Genomic DNA, 20,485 nt, shown 5'->3' with positions numbered 1-20,485 from the left:
TGTTTTACTTAGGTACGCTTATTTATTAACTAACGGAGAAAGCTGTGTGCCAGTTTTTCTATCACATAACTAGAGGAAAGGGAAATTGGACCTTATCCTAGCTTTCCTTACTGTGGCCAAGCCCTGTAAGATTTAGGAGGTTTCCACTCTCCACGTCAGTCCCTCCTTTCACTCAAGGATTTCAGCTGAATATCCTTTGATCACACTGTCACTGTCTTTTGTATGGCCTTATATTATATTCAGCATGGACTCTGCTTCTGGCCTTACATTATCTTCAGCATGGACTTTGCTTTCCTAGATGGCAGTCTATAAGTTTTAAGTCTTTAAATTTATGGTTGTTGGGTTTTACTGTTCAGGTTTATTGTCTGTACTCTCTGCTGGGTACCATCTGGTTCTTCACTATGCACCTGTAATCTCTGCCAGATACTGTCTGGTTCTTCACCATACTCTGTGTTCATTTTCACCATATTGTGCAGATTCAGGATATATCTATTGGAGACAAAAGCTGAATTGAGAAAGAACGACTTGACCTTTTCAGGAAAACTAGTTCAAAGTGCAGGACCCACCTACTGTGTTACAAAAGTGTCCAGAATCAATATGCATTAGTTGTTTTGGAACATTTGTTTGCCTGACCTTGGCTACACATTTCATAATACATTTGACCATGCCAACAATGATTACAACAGTTATTAACACAGTTATTCCAATTTGCAATAATGTTCATAACCACGGTCCTATCCCTTGTGGAAGTTAACTAAACAGGCCAGATACTGATGACATCTGGATTGGGAGGACTGGATGTAGCCATACTGCTTCTTGATGTATTTTGTGTATATCTTCCTTTACTTTACTGGTGCTGTTTATCCAGGAACAACAGGAAGTTTTTGCTACTGACTGAGCTAATTTGACAAAAGCATTATCTTTTCAGACCTCAGTAGTTATTAAGAGGCAAGGTAACAAAGAACTTAAAAAGGCTTTATAATGGAGAAAAATTGTCTAGAAGAAATAAACAGGAGAAATTAACATACAAATAACCTAGAAACTAAAATAGGGTCCCTTAAATAAGGGCATGTATGAGTAAACAAGAATGAGTGTGACAAATAATTTAATGATTTTTAAAATACTAATTAAGAAAAATACAAGTTTTTAGGTTAAAACACATGGAAAGGTTTACCTATACAAATGTCTTATCAATTGGTAAAACCTAATTGATAGAACAAAGCTACTTTAAAAACAATGAGAGTTAGTTGCAAAGCAATAATTTCAATAACATTCATTTACCAAGGGAAAGTTATTAGTCCGCAGACTTGTAACTTAACTATAATCTTAAAGGCATACAAGACAAAAGAACAGCAAATACTAGAAAAAGAAATATGGAAAGTCTAAGAATTGTATATATATGTGGTCTGGTGTTTGGGAATAAAGGGTTTACAGGCCTGGTCCTAGATCTTGGGATGAGTTGTCCACACCAGATTTCATCTTTTTCTTATCCTGACAATTTTTTAATTTTAGTTTGAGTCTTTTAATTGATTGAATTGTCCAAGTAGGACCAGCGGCTTTCTTCATTTGGGAGAGATGTACCAAAAAAACCCATTGCCATCAAATCAATTCCAACTCATAGGGACCCTATAGGACAGAGTAGAACTGCCCCATAGAGTTTCCAAGGAGCAGCTGGTTGATTTGAACTGCCAACCTTTTGGTTAGCAGCCATACCCCATCATATCTCTTAACCTCTGTGCCACCAGGTCTTAACTCTCTGTAACTTAGCAGAGAACTACATACAGTCCTCTTTAATGAGGCTCCAGAGAATCTTTTAATTGATGTGTTTTTAAGTATATATATGTATATATAGTCCCCTGGAACAATATTAGGCAGATTTGGAGATTTTGGTTGTCAGAAGCTCTTTTAACCTGTGAAAACATTCTTTAGAGTATTGGATTAAAAATTTAAAAATATTAGAGTCAGCTTAAATAAATAAGGGAGGGCCATTTGGTTTTGAAGAACTACTTTCCTTATTATAGTCATTTTAGCATTCATTTCTTGGAGTCTACAGGCAGAATTATTTAAAACACTCTGAATATGTTTAGTCAGAATTTTGACACGTGCTATGACATCTTTTAATCCTATTTGAGGTACAAAAAATAGAAATTAAATGATTGCACTATTGAAATATACATCTAGAATAACAAGGAAAAGAAAAAAAAATTTTTAAGTAAAAAGACTTGATGGGAAGTAACTACAAAAATAATGTAAAGCCAAATGAAGTTAAATAAAGAAGTTTAGATAAAAATATCTCTAAACATAACGATTGACCTCATTTTTAAATAGCCTTAGATATAGCACATGATTATTTGAGATATTGTACCGTATAGTTAAAATATATCAAAACTATATGAAGCTACACATTTGAATGGTAACAAAAACTTTATAAGCATATGATATGAGTTCTCTTATTAAAAATTATTGACTTGATGATCCTAGATTTGAAAGAAACATTTGTGACCAAGTTAGCAGTTGAAATAATGAAATTATGATGTAATATCATGTGCTTATTGTTTAGTATTGTTGTTAGGTGCCGTTGAGTCAATTCCGACTCATAGTGACCCTATAGCACAGAGTAGAACTGCCGCATAGGGTTTGCAAGGAGTGGCTGTTGGATTTGAACTGCTGACCTTTTTGGTTAGCACCCATAGCTCTTAACCACTGTGTCACCAGGGCTCCTGTTTAGTATTAGGCATACAAATTTTAACTCAAAGAAAATTTAATACTTTTTCTGATTTGGTAACATGTTTATATCATTGATAATATAGTAAATAAACCCTTTTTATTTTTTATAAAACAGAAACAAATCTTTTGCAACTTTCCATGAAGTTTAAAAATTGTCAAGAGTTTGATATAGATCACTGAAAATCAATACTTAAGTTATTTTAACTCAAAAATTTTAAATGTAAGAACCTTAGTTTTTTCAAAACCACGCAGCTTTGTTTTGACCGAGGTATCTTTTCCTGATGAGAAGCCATACCCTTGTCTTCAAGACGGATTACATAAAAAATATAGTAACTTTTAACCTAGTAATCAAAGAAAATTTTGTTATTTTAACAGTGAGAAACCTAATTTGTTTTATATGTTATTTGATACTAAGTGTTCTTAAAAATCTCATAAATTAACTCATCAAATTTTAGCCAGGCAGACAGACAAAAACTTTATTATCTTTTATACAGTTCTTTAAGTGACAACAATGAACATGTTTATCATTAAACCTAAATAATATCTCTGTGGTATAAAAACTATATAAATATTTATTATTATATTTATTTCCCCTTTTGTGGCAAAGAAACAAAAAAGTAGAAACTGAGATATTAATATTAGTAACTTACTTGAAGGCCTTGGAAATTATTTTAATCTTATATATCACGAAACATTAGTATTGAAATAAAACTTTATTTACGTAGTCTGTATATTTATTTGAAGCTTTACCGTTTTATTTTAGGTGTGTCTGTAATTTTTATGTTATGGCTTGTGGTTAAAGACAGAAATTGGTTATCCAATTTATTTTCAAATGTTTAAGCTGCCCTGGGTATTTTGAAAGACAAAAGGTAACTTTTTTTTTTTTCTTTCCTTTTATTACTCTCTTGGCAAGCAGTTTTTGCCTTTTCTTTATCATAGCTTTTTATTTACCCAGTAAACACAAAAGCTCTTTAGTAAACATGAACTCATTGATTCTTGGAAATTACCCCTTTTTTTTAAATAAACGTATTTCATATAATATCTAGTGTAAGTTACTTAGAAAGGTTTTGCATTAAAGATTGACATATTACAGAATACAAAAGCTTTGTTAGAATAAATTTACCTTTATTAATTTTTGGAAATATTTGGACTTATAAGCACTTATTTATTATTAAAATAATTAGAATAAGTTCTTTGAAGAATTGTTATAATTTAATAACACCATCTGGAGGGAGGAAGTTATTATATTTTCATAACCCTGTCTTCTGTGCACTTTAAAGAGTAATTTAGAATAATTTGTCCTTTTTAAAAGCCTTTTTATGCTAAATAAATAAACTATCCTTTTTCAGTGCAATTTTTAAAATAGACTAATTCATATTAAAATTTTTTAGAGTAGCTCCTAAAGGCCCAGATAGACAAGATAAAAACTCAGTCTCATGAAAAATAATAACTGAGGAACCTCTCAGATCAAAACAAAACAGAAGGCGCTGTGGCAGGGCTTTGGTATTGTTCTCCCCTCCCCCCTTGTTTTTTTCAAGAATTTAGCTAATGTGCATTCAGTGAGTAAGGGAAAAAAAAAATGGCTGTGAGCATTACTTTTGGTTTCTCACCTTTTAAAGTAACCTCCACAATGCCAAATTTTGTACCCCTGCTGCAGGGTGCAACATTACTTTAGGTCTTTCATCCCTTAAAGTAACCTCCAAAACGCCAAACTGTGAGGAGTGACCTCAAACGTGCACCAGACCTAGGTCAAACAAACTTTAACCTAAGCTTGCAAGCGGGAGAACTTCCTAAGTGCATGCTAGAAGTGGCATCTCTATCATACTAAGTAACAGCACGTGCCAACAAAAGAAAGGGTGCTAAGCTAAAAGCCACCCTTAAAGAAACAAAACTAAAGGTTTGCTTGAGGAGTCATACCTTTTGGTGGACTTGTCATACGTAAAGTTTCAAACCATAAACAAAAACAAAAGACCAAAAACTTGCAGTCTTTCAAACCATGAGCAACCTGAAAGTAAAGAGAAACTTGTTATACGGGTTTGAACACAAACCTTTAACACCCTTCTTCAGTTGCAAACAGGAAAGTGAAAGAGGACTTTTACTTAAGTGCCTGAAACTGCAGCTTCTCATTTAACCTGCTGATTTATTCTAGAGCCCCTTTTTTCTAATCCACTGCTCAGAAAAATTACTTTTACTGAGCTCAGAATTTTCCCAGACCGGCCATTTGGTTTGGTTCCTAGTCTCTGGTAAGTATATGTCATTTCTCATGCTAAACGGCATTCCCCAGTTTACTAGAGTTCAGCGCTTGCAACCTTAAATTTTACAAACCTGAAGTTACAACGACGTATCATTAAATGGCGCACAAACTTCACCTTTGAGCAATCTCAGAGACAAACTGCCTGTACAAAAAAATTACCTTCAGTTTCTCCGAAATCACAGAGATAGTCTTTGAAGTAGATTGACCTCTGTACCGAGTTGCTCAAATTTAGACAACACAATCAAGTGAAAGCTTACCAAGACATCTGAAAGAATCCGAACAGAAAAACACAACAAAAGGCTTAATAAAAGATCTCAGAGAACCATTCTGTAAATTATGGGGTTCAAATCCAAGAGTACTTATCTTTTCAGGGTTCGTGGTGCCCATGGAAATGGTAGGGCACAAAAGGCCCTGTTGCTGGCACCTGCTCTGTTCCTTGGCCCCTCAAGGGTCCTGAAGGAAGACGGCTTTGAATCCCATCTTCATTGCCAAAATGTCGTGGGGGAAAAGATCCTAGACTCCAGTTTATCCACAAGAGATTTTTATTAAGCCAGGACAAAGACAATCATTTGAAAGAGATAGACCATCAGCATGTACCCAGTACGGAAGCCAAAGGAACCCACTGAATCACACTCATGGTGTCTATTATCTACTGTTAAAAAAACAAGCAAACAAACCAGACTCCTTGCTGTCCAGTCAGTTTCGACTCATAGCTTTTCCCAGTTCACATATTTGAAAAGACTTACCAGACTCCCCGTGTTATTATCGACATTCAGCCATTTCAGGAGGTAGCACATGATCAGGAACTGATGGTACTAAAGGAAGAAGTCCAAGCTGCACTGAAGGCATTGGGGAAAAACAAGGCTCCAGGAATTGATGGAATACCAATTGAGATGTTTCAGCAAATGGATGCAACACTGGAAGTGCTCACTCGTCTATGCAAAGAAATTTGACAGCTGCCTGGCCAACTGACTGGAAGAGATCCGTATTTATGCCTATCCAAAGAAAGGTGACCCAACCGAATGTGGAAATTATCGAATGATATCGTTAATATCACATACAAGTAGAATTTTGCTGAAGATCATTCAAAAGTTGCCCGCAGCAGTATATCAACAGGGAACTGCCAGAAATTCAAGCCAGAGTCAGAAGAGGATGTGGAACAAGGGATATCATTGCTAATGTCAGATGGATCCTGGCTGAAAGCAGAGAATACCAGAAAGATGTTTACCTGTCTTTTATTGACTATGCAGAGACATTCGACTGTGGATCATAACAAATTATTGATAACATTGCGAAGAATGGGAATTCCAGAACATTTAATTGTGCTCATGAGGCTCCTGTACATAGATCGGACAGAACAAGGGGATACTGCGTGGTTTAAAGTCAGGAAAGGTGTTCGTCAGGGTTGTATCCTTTCACCATACCTATTCAGTCTGTATGCTGAGCAAATAATCTGAGGAGCTGGACTGTATGAAGAAGAACGGGGCATCAGGATTGGAGGAAGACTCGTTAACAACCTGCATTATGCAGATGACACAGCCTTGTTTGCTGAAAGTGAAGAACACTTGAAGCACTTACTGATAAAGATCAGAGACCACAGCCTTCAATATGGATTACACTGCAACATAAAGAAAACAAAAATCCTCAGAACTGCACCAATAAGCAACATCATGATAAATAAAGATTGAAGTTGTCAAGGATTTCATTTTACTTGGATCCGCAATCAACACCCATGGAAGCAGCAGTCAAGAAATCCAAAGACGCATTGCATTGGGCAGATCTGCTGTAAAAGATCTCTTTAAAGTGTTGAAAAGCAAAGATACCACCTTGAAGACTAAGGTATACCTGACCCAAGCCATGGTGTTTTCAGTCGCCTCATATGCATGTGAAAGCTCAACGATGAATAAGAAGACAAAAGAGGAATTGACACCTTTGAATTGTGGTGTTGGAGAAGAATATTGAATGTACCATGGACAGCCAAAAGAACGAACAAATCTATCTTGGAAGAAGTACGACCAGGGTGTGCCTTAGAAGCAAGGATGGCTCGACTGTGTCTCATGTACTTTGGACATGTTATCAGGAGGGATCAGTCCCTGGAAAAGGACATCGTTCTTGGTAAAGTAGAGGGTCAGCAAAAAAGAGGAAGACCCTCAGCAAGATATATTGACACAGTGGCTGCAACAGTGGGCTCAAGCATAAAAACAATTGTGGGCATGGCTCAGGACTTCTGTTGTATGTAGGGTTGCGAAACTGACTCAGTGGCACCTAACAACACAACAACCAGACTCCACATAGAATATGCAAATAAGGCTTTTATTTAAAGGCAAAGGATATGGTGTAGCAAGTAAACATTTTGAAAAACATCCCATATGCAAACTCACCATGGGCACTTATTTGCACACAAGGATTGTGCTCAGTCTCTTCTGCAACCACCAAGAAATGTGCAAGGAATCTAGGCTTCTGAAGAGCTCAAAGAGAAACTCTCAAGGAGGGCTTTGAAATGATCTAGGCTTTCTTGTCAAACCAGTTAGACCAGTTCCCAACCATCAATAAAACAACTGACCCTGGGGGTCACTAGAAGGTCCTTTTGGACCTTAAATAGCACATCATAAATTCCGCTGCCATTAAATTGGCTAAGAATAAAATAACCAGATATGTAGGGTCAAGTCTAGCTGTAAATGAACTCTTATCTTCACACTCATTAAGGAAGGAACACCATCCTCCCTATTTAAGACTAGTATTATTGGCAGTGTGGTTCTCTAGTTTGAATCATTTTATTTTCTAGACCATTCCTATCTAATAGAAATAGAATGTGAGCCACATGTATAATTTAAAACTTTCTAGTAACCATATTAAAAATAGCAAAAATAATTTTAATAATAAATTTTATTTTACCAGTACATACAAAATATCATTTCAGCACATAATCTACAAAATTGAGATGTTTCACTTTTTTTTTTTAAATCCTAAATCTTCAAAATCCAGTGTGTATTTTACTCTTACAGTTCATCTTAACTCAGACTGGCCATATTCCAAGTGCTCATGTAACTGGTTGCTACCATATTGGATAGTCCAGCTCTAGATTGAGAATTTAACTGCTGTGTAACAACAGTTAACTGTGTATCAGCTAGAAAATGTGCTCTACAGTCTAACTGGAAAAATTAAAAACTTGGAAAGCAATTGTTTTTGTAGGTGATCTTCATTCATTTTGTTACGCATCTTCATTCTTCACCAGACACTTATGGAGCAACTCCTATGTGCCAGAGATTAAATGCTGGAAATATATTGCCCTGGAAGAGCTCATAATTAAGGGAATGAAAATGACCTAAAACTGATAATTATAACACATTGTGATAAGTGTTAATAAAGGCACACATAACATGGTGTGGAAACATAGAAGTGGTTACTGTGTTTTTGGGTGGAGGGTATAGGAAGATTTCACAAATCCAGGGTGTATGAATTTGGTCTTAAAGGATGAGTGGAGTGTTATGAGATAGGAAAGAACAAGGCAAGATTATTTCAGTCAGAAGGTACAAAGGCAGAAAAACATAATCCAGAGCAGGGTGTTCTTTGGAAACTGCTAATAATTTAGTATTATCAGAGTTTAAAACTCCTTTCGGCAAATATCAGAAAATGAAAACTGAACAGTATACAGAGGCCAGATTATGAAGGACTTCATAGTATGCTAAAATGTTTGAAATGCGTGATGGAGGAAATGATTTTACAGTAAGAAACATAGTATTTACATTTTGGAAATATCACTTCGGTGATAGTGCCAATTAGGAAACTATTGTATTAATAAACAATAAATGAAGATTTCATATGCGACTGAGGAAATGGAAAAAAAAAGACATACCTGAATGAAATTTTGGAATTAGAATCAATTAAGTCTTAGACCAATTCATTGTGGTTGGATGGTTTAGGGGCTGGGAAGCTGGGCATAATGAGAGGCAAGAAGTAATTAGATGTGACAAGGAGGCAGATGTTGTGATTAACCAGATCTTTTCAATGACTTGTTAAGGCATGCATTTCACAGGTAGTTAAAACAACAAGCACAGACTTACTCCCCAGTGACAAAGCACTTAAGAAGTAAAATGACACCTAGTGGTGAAATCTGGTGATCTTCTTAACATTTTTTGATTTATATATACTTTATAAAATCGTAGCTAGTGCCTTATTACCTGATTTGATTTAGAAAATGTTTAGGATTACAGATGAATAAATTACCTTTTCTGGACTAGTAAGTAGCCTTGATAGCGCAGTGGTTAGAAATGCTTGGCTGCTAACCAAAAAGGCAGCAGTTCGAACCCACCAGCTACTCTACAGGAGGAAGATGTGGCAGTCTGCTTCCTTAAAGATTTACAGCCTTGGAAACCCTATGGGCAGTTCTACTCTGTCCTGCAGGGTCCCTGTGAGTTGGGATTGACTCGACGGAAGCGAGTTTGGTTTGGACTGGTAAAAGTAATCAGTAACATAATTTTAGAAACACCTGAGTTGAAAAATATATATATCAGAATGTACAGATCAAAAGGACTGTGGTGTGATGAATTGCTTAGTATGGTCTGTCTCACCACGGTCTTGTGACTCCCACCCAGGTGATTGGGCAGGGCTGTGCAAATAAGGTAATTGTGGCCCACCAAGGGGATTGGTCAGTTTTGCCTTAAAAGAGAGCCAATTCCAGAGCAGAGGGAAGAGCCCAACACCACCAAGGAAGGAGAGGCTGGCAGCAGAGACCCGCAGAGACGGTGCAGTGGGCTTCTGGCCCATGGAGAGAGAAAGCTGAGTGCCTTTGGGCAAAGACTGAGGGCCAGGGAAAAGCCTACACCTGACCACAAATTTGGAACTTGCCAGCATCCACAGCCATGTGAGCCATTTCCTTTATATGATTCCTGAGTTCTGTGAGACAGTGCATCGAATTAGGGAACCCAAAGATGGGGGAGGGAGAGTGCTGAGGGGAGAGGGAATAGCTGATGTTAGAGATGATGGAGTAGCACAGCAGCTTGGAAAAGCTGGACGTTTGGGGCATCTTTAACCTCTGCCTCATTGGAACCAGCTTTGTGTTGATCCTTACAAAAGGAGTTATTCGTTTAAGGACTCATTGGTTTACCAAGCAAAATTACTAAAGAGAGTCCAGTATAAAAATTGCCTCATTTTTTAACCTACAGAGATAATGAAACTATTCTTATTAACACCCTTGCAGGAGAATAAAAAAAGTTTACCCATAAAAGCATAAAAATCAGACTGGCTATAGACTTTTTCTAATAAGTTTAAATGAGCCCCTGAATGGTGCAAACAGTTAACACACTCTACTGCTCACTGAAAGATTGGAGGTCTGAATCCACCCAGAGATGCCTTGGAAGAAAGGCCTGGCTATCTACTTCTGAAAAATCAGTCATTGAAAACACTATGGAACACACTTCTACTGTAACACACACGGGATCACAATGGTTCTGAATCGATTCTACGGCAATGAGTTTTTTTGTTTATATCAAAGTATACTTCAGAAAATTATCAAATGTAGTAAATGAAACTATACAACAGTTACCAGAAATTAAACAAAAATTTATATGATTTTTGGTGTGGAGAAGAACTGTCTAAGCATAAAATCAAAGGGAAGATGACAAAAAAGGCTGATAGTTTTTGTTTTTAATTTTTTGTATGTACACACACACACACACACACACACACATCATTTTACATGAAGGGAATCTTACCAGTCCCCTCTCCCCTGCCCTTCCCCCATATTAGCAACCTTCCCTCACAAATCATCCCCTTTCTTACACCTCCAGGTAAGGTGTGTCAAAAATCATATAGGTGTGCTTCCACAATATAATTATTTCTCAAATCACATTATGTTCACACACACACACATACAAACATGTAAGTTTTTTTTATGGTCATTGCTTTATAAAAAATAGAATTATACAATTTTTACTGCATGTTGGTTTTCTCAATCAACAGTACCTTAGTTAGTGGTATTGCTCTAATTCTTTAATTTTAATGGCCCTGTAATAGCCAATAATTGTTTCACAATTTATTCAGCCATTCCAAGTAAATAGGCATTCTCTTTCAGTTTTGTTGATCACTACAAATGATAACTGCAGTTGCCATCCTTAGACATATTCGATTGGAATTGGTACTTTTGTTTTGTGGAATAAATGCATAGGAGTAGAATTGCTAGGTTGAAGAGTTCTATGTATTTCTATTTTTAATAGATGTTTTCAAACTCCTTTTCGAAAAGGCTGTGTACTTCACATTTCCAACAGCCATGTATGAGTGCCCCTGTTCAGTGTCTGTGTCAGCAGTAGGTATAATAACTCATTTTACGGTTTGCCAGTCTGGTGATATAAAGTGTCTCATTAGAACTTTAATGTACATTTTCCTGCTAGTGCATTTGGGTAAGTTTTCATGTTTTTGTTGGGCACTTGGATTTGCTGTTCTGTTGTTTATTCATTTACACAGTTTTCCAGTGAATTGTTTTTCTTAAAAATTGTCACCTTGCAAGAGTGCTTTATATATCCTAGAAATATCACTTTTTTTGTCTGCTTTACAAATATTTTTTCCAAAGTTATCTACTGACTGTGGTGACTTTTACCACATAAAATGCTTCTAATTTTTATATAGTTGAATAAGGTTGGTCTTTTATAATGGTTAAGAGCTACAGCTACTAACCGAAAGATTGGCAGTTCAAATCTACCAGCCACTCTTTGAAACCCTATGGGGCAGTTCTACTCTGTCCTGTTAGGTTGCTTTGAGTTGGAATCGACTTGATGACAGTGGGTTTTGTAATGTGTTTTAGGCTTCAGTGAGTTGAGAAGGTCACCCTGACTCCAGCATGTAGTAGAAGTACATGTTGTTGTTGTTGTTCTTAGTTCCTGTTAAGTCGATTCCAACTCATGATGATCCCATGTGTGCAGAGTAGAACTGCTCCATAGGGTTTTTAAGGCTGTGACCTTTGGAAACAGATCACCAGGCCTGTCTTCTGAAGTGCTTCTGGGTGGGTTTGAACTGCCAGACTTTTGGCTAGAAATTGAGTGCTTAGTCTTCTAAAATTTCTGAATTAGAATTTCTGGAATAAGTTTTACTGTCTTGCAGGTAAATAGCCACTGGTACTTTATATTATACCTTATAGTAAGAACTTTGCTTTACTCTGCTATGGCAAGCCAGTGGATTTGGAGCAGAGGAGTGACTTGATCTGACATATTTAGAAGAATGTAAAATGCAGTTATTTAAAATGGCAAAAAAATTGAAAACAACCTAATTGTCTGAAAAGGTGGGAATGGTTAGATTGGGGTATATGCATAAGAAGGAGTATTTGTAGTCTTTAAAAATTGTTTTTGAAGATTGTTATAACCTGAGGAAATTTTTATATAATTTAACTTTAAAAAGTTACATTTCATGGGCATGATTCCAATTTGATTAGTTTTTTTAATTTTTCATATGCACATATATTTATGTACACATATCTGTATATATAACATATGTACGTATGTTTTATATACAAATAGAGCTGTTTTTGTGTTATATACAGTATGTATATACATATATACTTAGCTCATCACTTTATAGATTTAAATATATTTAAAAACAAAGAAATATAATATTGAAAATGATTAATCTCTAAGAAATGGGAAGTAGATATTTTGTTTTCATTATATTTTTCTGAGTTTTCTATAGAGGCTTCTGGGAGAGTTTCTACAATAAACGTGTAGAGATGGATAACAAAAATGAATGTTTTTTAAAATAATCAAAATTCTTTGACAAAATGATTTCCTAACGCCTTTTATAGACACAGTTTAGCAGTCTTTTGGACATCACAACTGATAGCTTTTACTTTAGGTGAATAAATGTAAATAAATTTTCTAACATAGAGTTCAGTTTTACAACCTGTCACACTTGGATGAAAATGTAGTTTTGATTTTTTTCAAACCTAGTTATTTTAAACGTTGAATGCATTTAAAATGGAAAGTCTATTTTGCTGATCTGCAATTAAGAACATTGGGAAGACTTTATGTCAGCTTATCTTACTATAATTTTATTACATAAATGTAATTAAGGTATTCATTTTATTTACTTTTCAACACTACACTGAATCTCAAACAGTAATTTTGTTTGATCATCTTAAAAGTATCTTATTTTGTATTAAATACTTCTTTCAAAATAACTTTAAAATGTTGCATGGTAGAGTTCATTCTGTAAACTATCAATGTTTAAGAATTTAGAAAATTTAGAATTTAGAATTTAATGCAGGAAATATATTTTAGGAAAACAGTTAAAGGATGGGAAGAAGCCAGAACCATGCAAACCTATCCTCAAGGTGGAATTCAAAACGACTAGATCTGGGTAAGATTTTTACCTTATTGCCAATATTCATTGTATATAATTATTTGGATGACATGGAAGGCTATTTTATGATAATTTTTGAAGGCCTATTTTAGAATGGTCTAGCCCAGTCTTAAATTTTATGCTTTCCTATTTTTAATAAAACAACTAAAGTTGGTAAATTTAGGGTAAAATAATTCTGTATTCTCTCTGTTCTTTAGTGGTTTTACTGTGTATCTTGGAAAGTTTGAAGTATTTCTGTTGTCAAACTTAATGCATTCTGTTAGATTAGCCTTCAGTAACAATAGTGTTTCTTTACTAGTGACAATTGTGGAGTAAGCAATGGAGAAAAAATATTTAAAATGTGACCTATATACTTATATATTTTACTTTTGAATGTTATATGTATTCTTAAAAAAATTAAATCTCATCAGTGTTTGGCAATTAAACAAAAATAAATGAAGTTTAATATTAAGAGAAATTTGTCAGTTGTATTTGAAGACATTTAATGCCACTGTATGAATTAGATATGACAGTTATATGGCTTTTCCAGTTTTAAGCTTACCTATGTTTTTGTTCATATCGAAAGTTATATTTAAAATATCATCAAGGAAAAGCTGTGATTACTTTGAAAATTCCATATCTCTGTTCTAGTGTTCTAGGAAAAGTATGTAGTTTTTTTTAGTACAGCTATGTAAAAAACCAACCCACTGCCATCGAGTTGATTCCAACTCATAGCAACCCTATAGGACAGGGTAGAACTGCCCCATAGGGTTTCCAAGACTGTAATCTTTACAGAAGCAGATTGCCACATCCTTCTCCTGCGGAGCAGCTGGTGGGTTCAAACCACCAACCTTTTGGTTAGTAGCCGAGTTCTTTAACCACTGTACCACCAGACCTCCTACAACTGTGTAAGAGAGTGAATTTGAATTTATGTAGTATAGTGCAGTGGTTTTCAAAGTATAGTCCCTATAGCAGCAGCATTAGCTGAGAATGTGTTAGAAATGCAAATTATCAGGCCCTAATGAAGCAGAAACTCTGGGGATGGAGCCCAGAAATAAATGATTTACCTAGAACTGAAGGAGATATGGATGCACACTAAAGTTTGGAAGCAGTGGTATAGTGATTTTCAGAATTGGCACACTTTCCTTTTTAATCTCTTCTTTTCCCAATCTAATTCAACTCAGCTCTTTGAGAAAAGACACTAAGCTAAAGAACTGTAAAATTGCTGTTGTTTTCCTTGATCCTCTTGGAGCCTTCTTCTGGGACTCAGATCTACAGTGTTCAGGCAATAGGTCGAATGAACTCTAGATGTGTTGTTAGTTGCCATCGAGTTGATTCTGACTCGTGACAACCCCATATGTGCAGAGTAGAACTACTCCATAGGGTTTTCAAGTCTGTGACGTTTCAGAGGCAGATCACCAGGCCTGTCTTCCGAGATGCTTCTGGGTGGGTTTGTACCGACAGCCATTTGGCTAGTAGTCGAACACTTAACCACTTGTATTACTCAGGGATGCTGTTTAATTGATTTCTCTGTACATCAGCTTCCTCATCTCTGACATAGATGTAGTAATAGGTCAAAAGGTTGATGTAAGAAATTAAGTGATGGGATGAAATTAAGTGGTGTGACATATTTTGCACAATGCCTACTACATAATAAACATTCTATAAATGATTGTTTTTCATTACCTATCACCAACTGATTTTTTATTGTTCCACTTGTCCTGTGGCAAAGGAATTTAAATAGGACATGATAGAAAAATAAATTATTTTTAAAGGAAGGAAACAAGAAAAGTATGTTTTTAATACAACGTAAAATAAATTGTTTAAATATTTAAACTAACATTGCTAATTGTCTTTTGAGTTCTTATTTATTCATTTTAACAAATACTGATTGGCGACAAAGGTAAAAGTCTAGGGAAAATTTTTTTCTCTGCTCCACCTATCCAGTAATATCTCCTATATAATGACCATATTTATTGGTTCCAGGTCTCTTCTAGATGGCAGCAATACTTTCTTTTCAAAGGATCAGAAATGAAAAAAAAAAAACTCTTTTGTAGCATTTGTAGATACTGTTAAATAGGTTCATAGGATCACCCTTTTGTAACAGTTACCTTCAGTTTACCAATTTCTTTTCCACCTGGGATAGGGCATTTAGTAGCCTGAATAAGGTTCTTTTCTTTCTCTCTCTCCCTGACCCCTTTCTTTAAGATAGCTCCCCAGATTCTAAAGTGAAGCCAAGACTGAGAACTGCTACACTAATTCCTTCCACCTGGAACACATCACTCTATTAAGTAAGCTATGCAGCTCTCACCTTCTCTTTTTCTTGTTCCCAGCAAGTGTCTTGGGCAGGTGCAAGTAGAAGGTGTTCTGTCACTTCCTGTTGGCAAATTACCACATATTATTATAGAAGAGCCATCCTTCCTCCTCAGGATCTTCTACATTTCCTTCTCTTTGCTTAGAAATCCTTCTAAGTACATTCCCTAACTTAGCATAATTGTCACTTCCTTAAGTGACATTTCTTCTTCCTGACCTCCTTCAGTGGATTAGCTCCCCCAGGAATACACTCTTAAAGCATGCTGTACTTTTCCTTTCTAGAACTTCTACTTGTTATTAATAATGAAATAATTTGCTTAATGCCCATCTCACTCATTAAATAAGTTCCATGAGAGCATGGAACATATCTGTCTCACTTCTGATTGTCCAGCTCTTAGTATAGTTTTGCTGAATGTGAGGAATAAGAAGATAAACCCATTGCGATCGAGTCAATTCTGACTCATAGCAACCCTATAGAACAGAGTAGAACTGCCCATTAGGGTTTCCAAGCAGCATCTGGTGGATTTGAACTGCCAACCTTTTGGTTGCCAGCTGAACACTTAACCACTGTGCCACCAGAGCTCCAAGAAGATAGGCAGGCATATAGGAAAGCTCAGCTGAAAAAGCTACCTGTTAATGATACTTGTATAGTTTAACTCAGGTACAGGTAAACTCTGACAAAAATGGTATCAAGGTGTTAAGTAGCTTTCATTTTCTAATAAAATAAATTAGATCAAGAGAGACCAGATTTTTCCCTCACATAAGGAATAAAAACTGTTGCTGTCAAGTTAATTCCGACTTGTAGCAACCCTATAGGACAAAGTAGAACTGCTGTATAAGGTTTCCAAGGAGTGAGTGACTGGTGGATTTGAACTGCTGACCTTTCGGTTAGGAGTCAGCCTCTTAACTGCTGTGTCACCAGGGCTCCACAAGGAACAGTGTCAATATAATTAATATAATATTTTAGTAGCAGTTTTATTAAAGATACAGAACTAGTCTTTATGTGCCCAAGTCTTAATAAAAAGTTAAATGTTAAGTCAATTCGGTTGAAGTTGTTTCTTTGAGAAACTAATGTGACCCAGCTGTAAAGTGTTGTGGCTGATGAGCAAAGAGATTAAGAGCGTGGACTCTGGAGGTGGGGCCAAGATGACGGAGTAGTGAGACGCTTCTGGTGGACCTTCTTACAACAAAGACCCGAGAAAACAAGTGAATGGATTATATATGGCAGTCTAGGAGCCCTGAACATCAAAGGCAAAGTTGAGGAACCGGACTGAGTGGCAGGGGGTGGGAGAGATGGTTTGGAAGCAGCGAGGAGTTGCCAGACCTGACCCAGCGAGAGCCTGATCCCTTCAGGCTTGATCAGCTCATGGGTGAGCGCTGAGGCAGGCAAGCAGCGGTGTTTGCGAGGTGCGTTTTCCACACTGGGAGAGACCCAGTGGCAGAGGGTCTGCACAACCACCCAGAACCAGTGAGAAGCAGCCCTCAATCAATGAAAGATAAGTACTTGGGGACGGCCTGCCACGTGGGTCAAAAACACTGCCCTTGGGGATAAACCTCTCTCCCATTTAGTTTCCCGCTCCCTGCTCTGCACTGGGTCCTGGACCTGCTTCAACAATTGCTGAGTCCCCTGGGCCAGAAGCAGGATCCGTCACATGCACAGAGCGATTCTCCCTGCCTTGGAGAGTGAAAAAATTAACAAACGGGAAATAATAAACTACCGGCTCCCCTAAGCCAGGAACCAGAGGTAGGCACAGCACTTTACCAAGGCACAGGCATAAGGGATCCACAGACTTTGAGTGCCTTTTCCGCTGCATAGACTTGTGTGGGCCCATTTCAACAGAGTAGGCCCTCATTACCATAGTACAACAGGGTATATACCTGAAATCTAACTTTAGCTGCTTCAGCTGTGAAGTGGTAGTTTCTTGACATTTGACACTGCTCTGCCCATTAATCAAGGTCTTCACCTACCTATATCAGGGGCCTGAAGATTGGTGGCTCCACCCACGCCACCTAGCCACCTGTGATGGGGGCCAAAGAATAAGAGGTTCCCCCCAATCCTTACAGCCAGCAGCATTGGGTACTCATAGTCTAGCTGCAAAACCCACCCACCTACACCCTCTAGGGAGGAGGGACACACCTTCCTCCTGGACACTCTGGGGCAGCCGTCAGCCCCCTGCCTTACTCATAGTGTGTCCCCCTGCTGCAGCCAGACACCTGGGCCTACACCGATTATCCATGCCTGTCTAGAACTGTAAGTGACAGCCTACACCACACACTTGGTGCTATCTACCTGGGCACCTGAGCGGACTCCTGAGCTCACATACCTAGTAACAGATCTAACCACCTGGTAACAGACATTAGAGCTTCAAATGTGCCAATAATCAAACTTGCTCATACAAGCAGCCTATTTGGCATATCAAAACAAAACAAGAAGCTACGACACAGTAGGCAAACATAAAATAAATAAATATAATAACTTATTGATGGCTCCGAGACAACAGTCAGTATCAAATCACATAAAGAGGCAATCCATGATGGCTTCAGCAAGCTCCCAAAATAAAGAATCTAGAAATTTTCCAGAGGAGGAAAATTTCTTGGAATTATCAGAGGCAGAATACAAAAGATTAAAATACAGAACTCTTCAAGAGATTAGAAAGGAAATTAATCAAAAGGCAGAACAAGCAATAGAGGAAACTAAAAAGAGTAGAGAAGAGCATAATGACAAATTTAACAGGCTGCAAAAATCCAAAGAGAGACAGCAATCAGAAATCCAGAAGATTAACAGTAAAATTTCAGAATTAGACAACTCAGTAGAAACTCATAGGAGCAGAATTGAGGCAATGGAAGTCAGAATTAGTGAGATTGAAGATAAAGCACTTGACACCAACTTAGGAAAAATCACATAAAAGGATTTAAAAAAAAGAAGAAACTCTAAGAATTATGTGGGACTCAATCAAGAGGAATAACCTACGAGTGAGTGATTGGAGTACCAGAACAGGGGGGATAACAGAAAATACAGAGAGAATTGTTGAAGGTTTTTTTGGCAGAAGACTTCCCTGATATCATGAAAGATGACAAGATATCTATCCAAGATGCTTATCGAACCCCACATAAGGTAGATCCCAAAAGAAAGTTACCAAGACATATAATCAAACTTGCCAAAACCAAAGATAGAATTTTGAGAGCGGCTAGGGAAAATGACTTCTACAAAGGAGAGTCAGTTAGAATAAACTCAGACTACTCAGCAGAAACCATGCAGGCAAGAAGGCAATGGGATGACATATATAAAGCCTTGAAAGAAAAAAACTGCCAGCCAAGAATTAAATATACTGCAAAACTGTCTCTCAAATGTGATGGCGAAATTTGGGCATTTCCAGATGAACAGAAGTTTAGAGAATTTGCAAAAACCGAACCAAAACTACAAGAAATACTAAAGGGAGTCCTCCAGTTAGAAAATCATAACATCAAATAACAACCCAAGACTAGAACACAGGACAGAGCAACCCGTTATCAACCCAGATAGGGAAGTCACAAAAATAAAGCTAAAACACTGAAAATAGGGAAACAGATGTCAATATGTAAAAGATGACAACATTAAAACAAAAAAGAGGAACTTAAAAAATTTAGACATAGATTTTTCATATGGAGAGGAAGTCAAGGTGCTATAAAGAAATAAAAGACTGGTACAAACTTAGAAAAATAGGGGTGAATATTAAGATAACCACAAAGGAAACTAACAATCCTACAAGTCAAAATAAAACTAGAAAAATATAAAGACTCAGCAAACACAAAATCAACAACAATGAAAAAGATGAAAATACATGAAGAAAAATGACTCAGCGCAGAAAATTAAGTGGAACAAAGAAACTGTGAGCAACACACAAAAAAAGACATCAAAGTGACAGCACTAAATTCATACATATCAATAATTACACTGAATGTAAATGGACTAAATAAACCAATAAAGAGAGAGTGGCAGATTGGATAAAAAATACGATCCGTCTATATGCTGCCTACAAGGGACACACCTTAGACTTAAAGACACAAACAAACTAAAACTCAAAGGATAGAAAAATATATCAAGCAAACAACACTCAAAAAGGAGCAGGAGTGGCAATATTAATCTCTGATAAAATAGACTTTAAAGTAAAAGCTACCACGAAGGGTAACGAAGGACACTGTAAAATGATTGAAGGATCAGTACACCAGGAGGGCATAACTATAATAAATATTTACACACCCAATGACAGGGCTTCAAAATATGTAAACTCTAACAGCCTTGACAAGAGAGAGAGACAGCTCAACAATAATAGTGGGAGACTTCCACACACTACTTATGGTGAAGGACAGACCATCCAGAAAGAAGCTCAGTAAAGACACAGAATATCTACGTGCTACAGTCAACCAACTTGATCTCGTAGACATATACCAAACACTCCACCCAACAGCAGCCGAGTATACTTTCTTTTGCAAAGCACGTGGAACATTCTTCAGAATAGACCACATATTAGGCCATAAACCAAGCCTTAACAAAATCCAAAGCATTGAAATATTACAAAGCATCTTTTCTGACCATACAGCCATAAAAGTAGAAATCAATAACAGAAAAAGCTAGGAAAAAAAGTCAAACACATGGAAACCGAACACCACCTTGCTCAAAAACTACTGGGTCACAGAAGAAATTAAGGATGGAGTAAAGAAATTCATAGAATCAAATGACAATGAAAACACATCCTACCAGAACCTTTGGGACACAGTAAAAGCAGTGCTAAGAGGTCAGTTTATAGCAATAAATGCACACATCAAAAAAGAAGAAAGGGCCATAATGAAAACATTAACCCTACAACTGGAACAAGTAGAAAGAGA

At 36.7% G+C, this 20,485-nt stretch overlaps 1 protein-coding gene across 3 annotated transcripts in view; it reads left to right on the top strand.

Moving 5' to 3' along the window:
- STXBP5 (syntaxin binding protein 5) overlaps window positions 1-20,485 on the top strand; it is a 196,064-nt gene that overhangs the window by 82,330 nt on the left and 93,249 nt on the right. For all 3 annotated transcript variants that reach the window (XM_004368844.2, XM_023729224.1, XM_004368845.2), the window contains exon 9: window positions 13,246-13,324. In XM_004368844.2, coding sequence (XP_004368901.1) covers window positions 13,246-13,324 — 79 coding nt within the window. The remainder of the gene's footprint in view (window positions 1-13,245; window positions 13,325-20,485) is intronic.

The sequence above is a fragment of the Trichechus manatus genome, unplaced genomic scaffold (assembly GCF_000243295.1).
Source record: "Trichechus manatus latirostris isolate Lorelei unplaced genomic scaffold, TriManLat1.0 scaffold00002, whole genome shotgun sequence".
NCBI classification, from domain to species: domain Eukaryota; kingdom Metazoa; phylum Chordata; class Mammalia; order Sirenia; family Trichechidae; genus Trichechus; species Trichechus manatus.
Note: the sequence above shows the minus strand (reverse complement) of the source record. Positions and strands in the feature narration are given on the sequence as shown.